Here is a 4,810-nt window from a genome sequence, read left to right on the forward strand (position 1 = left end):
TCTGCTGCAATAAGTAACCCTCAACCACAAGAGCAACACGGCGCCTCAGTCGGTGATCAGCATCTGTTTGAGAAAGTCCAACATGAAGTGGATTACTCTTTATCTCCTAACACTCTGCTTCCCTACGACCAGAGCTGGTAAGTATTCTGGAGTTTTGTAGTTTGAACATCAGTTTAGTTGTTAATGTATCCATCTAGGCTGTATTCAAATTGTTAGTCAGGTTTTTCTCGTACCTCTGGCTCATTCAGTTGTCATTTTTGTTTGCCGTGAAAAGTTCTGACTTCATGTTCTGTGTCCATTTTACAGACTGTAAGACTCAGGATCTTATTGATGAGTGCATAAAACAAGGTCCTGTACTGTGGACCAGGTAAATGATGCTGCTGATGCTGTGCTTATTTGGTTGATTTTAAGCTCTTATTCTTACACCCTAATGGATTCTTCTTATTTTTTCCATAATAAATTTGCTTTGCTGTAAGATTTTTTTTCCTTTCAACTTGTTTTGCATTCATTGCTTTACTCATAGAGGAGTACATTGATTCTTAATTCTATTTTTGTTCTTAAGGTTGTTCATTGTGTAATTTGTGCTAAACTTGTGCTGAGGTTTATCAGTTCTTGTGCTGCCTCATTATGTAAATGATTGATTGTGAAACATTTCTTGGTAGGTGCTATGAAGATAAAATTGTGACGTGCAATCCAAGGATTCGTATGTTCCATGGGTTTGCTCGCCAAGAGGTGAACCCAGCAGACCAGGTGAGCTCATAGCTGGGTGATCAGTGGTATGGCCTTTATTTGGGAAGCACCAACACATGAGAAATATGGGAGGTGGAGGGGGGTTTCTTTTAGAAATTTCAAGCATCTATTTCGGTAAATTTTGATAATTGTGGCTTACAGCTAACAAGCTCCCAGTTTTCCAAATAACACAAATGAATAAAAAGAAGTTTTAATACAGAAATTATGGCCAGCCTCTGTGTGTGATTGTAGTCTGCAGTATATACACCTAGAGATTCCATGAAGATGATCAACCTCTGGTTCTGCTGAGGTTTTAAGGAAGCCCATGTTGCTTTCAACATGTCTTCATTATTGGGTCCAGAATCTCATCGTCCTGTTGACAGGACCCAATAGACTCTCCAGGGGGCTCAGGCCATAACAGTCAGATGACTTTCACATGTTTGTCAGACATGTATAAACCTATCCTAACCTGACCTCTTCAAGGAAACATAATATGTCACCTTTAACTACCAACTCCAACATCAGTCTATGTGTTGTGATTCTGTAAAACTCATGAATGGCGTTTTCTTCACATTGTACATTTTTCTGAGAAACTGAATGGTGGGTTTCAGTGAGATAAAAGCCATAATCATCAGAATGAAAATAAAATATTCAGTTGAAACCAGAAGGTTACATACACCACATAAAAAGACACAACTTTTTTTTTCTCACCATGTGAAGTTAAATCAAACCAAACTTCTCTGGTTTTAAATCTCCAAGATCATTTCTCTTTGCTAATTGCCACAACAATGAGAGAGAATATGTCTGAGGTTTATTTATTCAAATTCAGAAACTGACGTAAATTTCCTTTGCACTGCATTACTTGAGTCAAACATTTTGGGTTTCCTTCCACTGTAGCTTGCTGGAGTTCTGGTCCATTCCTCCTAACAGAACTGGTAGAACAGAGTCAGGCTTGTAGGTTGCCTCTCTCACATTTACCTTTTCAGATTTGCCCACAAATTCTCTCTAGGATTGGAATCAGGACTTTGTGTAGGCCACACCAAAACACTGACTGTGGAGAATGACACAGTGAAACATCTCAGCGTCAGGCAACATGTTTGGTCTTTTTGTTTTGGGGTTAATTTGGACATTTTAGACCCAAACACGTCCATATATGGAACACAGAGTCGTTTCCTTCCTGAGCGGTATGATGGTTGAACATTTCCATCACCACAGCACCTTCAACTATCTGGAAATTGTTTAACCAGATTGTGCAGCTCTACAATTCTCTTCCTGATCTCTTTGCTGATTCCTTGTGAAACTAGAGCATTGTGTTCCAGATGTGGCCTTAAAGGACATTTACAAGTCTCCTCTAATTACTTCAAATATCTCAGTTTAACCTAACAAAAGTTTCAAAGCCATGGGGCTCAACTTACCATTGTTGTTTAAAGAGAGAGTAATCATTCTGCATGTAAACCTCTGATTTTGAATATATTAATAAATAAATCTTTGACATTCTATTATTATTGCAGCATTTAGTAAGTAGAAATAGTTTTCTATTTGCTAAATGCTGATCTGATTTCTCTTGAAATCAGAACAAGAGAAGTTTGATCTCTTGTTCTGAGATCAGAACAAGAGATCAAACTTGTTCTGATCTCTTGTTCAGAACAAGAGATCTGAACAAGAGATCTTGTTCTGAACAAGATCTCTTGCACAGAAAATGCACAGAAAAAAAGCATCTGTGCATTTTTAATTAGTGTGTAAACGTCTGATTTCAACTGTATAACTGTTGATTTTAAAGAAGCTTCTCTTGTTGAATTGAATTAAACTCAATTATTCGTTTGACATTTACATGATTAATGTGCCTTGTGTTTATGTTTAGAAACTGTTTATGTTCATAAACATTATTAGGAGGTATTAATAGATTGTATGGACATGATCTGAAACATAACAGATTTTCTCTGTATAAAATCTCAATGTTCTGGTTTTAAGGCTGAAGTAGGCGCCTCATCCAATCACAGGGTCCGAATCCCATCATCAGCTCTTCGGAGAATCGGAAAAAGACACTCTAAAAAAACCGTCCAGGTGGTTGCTTCGATGATCAACAGCACATTCTTTCAGGTGTGGTCTTCTGAACAAGCAAGTTTACTGTTCTTTACACATTTAGCTGAATTTTCAGCTTAAGCTAGCATGTCATTGTGAACACACAAAGTGGTTCTAATACACAACGGAGCCTGTAGAGACAGAATAACTAGAGCAGATGTCTCAATCTGTAATCCTCGAGGGCCGGTGTCCTACAACATTAAGTCAACTTTAAGTGTGTCAATTGTCCTGAAATAAATGACTAAACTGTTTCACTAGCATTAGCAGAGCTCTGCTAATGAGCTTATATTGCAGCTAGGTATGCTGAAGCATACCAACATCTAACACTTCCTGGACACCAGCCTTGGAGGACAGGAGTTTGTGACCACTGATCTACAGTCAGTAGAAACGCTGTTAGCTTTTTATGAAGTTTTAAAAGAGAGGTCAATTATGTCTCCTCATTGCAGCAAGCAACTCCTGGGATGAAAGGAAAGAGGAAAAATCGCCGGCCGACTGTCAGATTAGAGGGACCTGTTTTAGGAGAACAGGTTCTGTTTGTGAAAGCTGAAAACCAGTCAGTCAGCGATCTCACTGAGCCAGTCCAGTTAATCTTCAAACACAATAAAACGGTAACTAAATACATATGATGATGAACACTTAAAAAAAGCAGAATTTTCCTACATTTTGATTCCCTTTCTATGTTTCAGGAGAACAATGGAACATGTGTGTTTTGGAAGGAGGATGAAACAGGTGCAATATGGATGCAAACAATTTTTCTCCTCTCAAATGAAAGCATCAAGTCAGGACTTACATGTTTTGTTTTTCTGCTTTCATTAGTGTGGAGCACTGATGGCTGCAATACCACTAAAACTGAAGATACATTTATCTGCAGCTGCAACCATCTGAGCTTTTTTGCTGTGCTTGTGGTAAATTATGTTTTTCTGTCACCAGTAATCAATAGTTTTACATTTCCATATAGTGACTTCTAAAAGTATTAAGATATTGTCACGTTAACCTAAAACTTAATTATTGTTGAAGGATTTTTGGTAACAGGCAAAAACACAAAGTAGTGCATGATTGTAAAGTGGCAGGAATGTGTTGGTTTTTACAGCCAACTGGAAAAAAAAACCTTGCATTTACATTCTGCTCCAAATTTATGAGAAACTTTTGCTGCGTTTCCTGCACTGATTAAACACACTGATCAGATTTAGCTGTAAATAGCTTAGCATATCAGAGGTGAACATCAGAAACGGCCAACAAAATGTCTCCTCAGGATTTGTATGAAATGTATTTCAGCTAAATTTTATTTTTTCCCTGTATAGAATCCAGAAGTGATGGTGGATGAGGATCATGCTGAGGCTCTCAGCTACATCACCTACGTTGGATCGGCGCTCTCTGCCTTCTTTGCTTTCATCAGCATGTTCATCTTTGTTGGTTTGCAGTAAGTTTTTACTTTTACTTGAACCTTTTTTTTTTTATTAATGGGATTGACATAGTTTGTATTAAAAGGTACGCAACTTTATTCCTTCCTTCTATCCAGGATTTGCACAGGTCTAGTGTCAGGAATAGTGCAACTAAGAATCCTACAGACCCCCCACATGTCGGACAGAAACTGTTTAGATGTAAAAGATCACTTTAGAGTCAGAGAGCCCATCCTCTTTAATAAAAACAATAGCGGAGGTTGCACTAGGCTTTTTCATTGTCCACTGTTTTGACTTGATGAAGCCACAAAATCATCTATGGTCATGAGCTTTGGGTCATGACCGAAAGAACGAGATCACGGATACAAGCGGCCGAAATGGGTTTCCTCCTCAGGGTGGCTAGGCTCTCCCTTAGAGATAGGGTGAGAAGCTCGGTCATCCGAGAGGGACTCAGAGTAGAGCCCCTGCTCCTCCACGTCGAGAGCAGCCAGGTGAGGCTCGGGCATCTCGTAAGGATGCCTCCTGGACGCCTCCCTGGTGAGGTGTTCCGGGCACGTCCCACCGGGAGGAGGCCTCGGGGAAGACCCAGGACACGCTGG

The 4,810-nt window shown here is 39.3% G+C and overlaps 1 protein-coding gene across 1 annotated transcript; it reads left to right on the forward strand.

The window, feature by feature from the left end:
- Positions 1–38: 38 nt before the first annotated feature.
- Positions 39–4,235, forward strand: LOC103462306 (G-protein coupled receptor 56-like). The gene is made up of 8 exons (XM_008404996.2): positions 39–137; positions 307–367; positions 663–750; positions 2,701–2,829; positions 3,258–3,419; positions 3,498–3,540; positions 3,628–3,716; positions 4,113–4,235. Exons 1-8 carry the CDS (start codon positions 83–85, stop codon positions 4,233–4,235), a joined length of 750 nt encoding a protein of 249 aa, XP_008403218.1. The 5' UTR covers positions 39–82.
- The last annotated feature ends 575 nt before the right edge of the window (positions 4,236–4,810 follow it).

Source organism: Poecilia reticulata, linkage group LG3, assembly GCF_000633615.1.
Source record: "Poecilia reticulata strain Guanapo linkage group LG3, Guppy_female_1.0+MT, whole genome shotgun sequence".
In the NCBI taxonomy this organism is placed as follows: domain Eukaryota; kingdom Metazoa; phylum Chordata; class Actinopteri; order Cyprinodontiformes; family Poeciliidae; genus Poecilia; species Poecilia reticulata.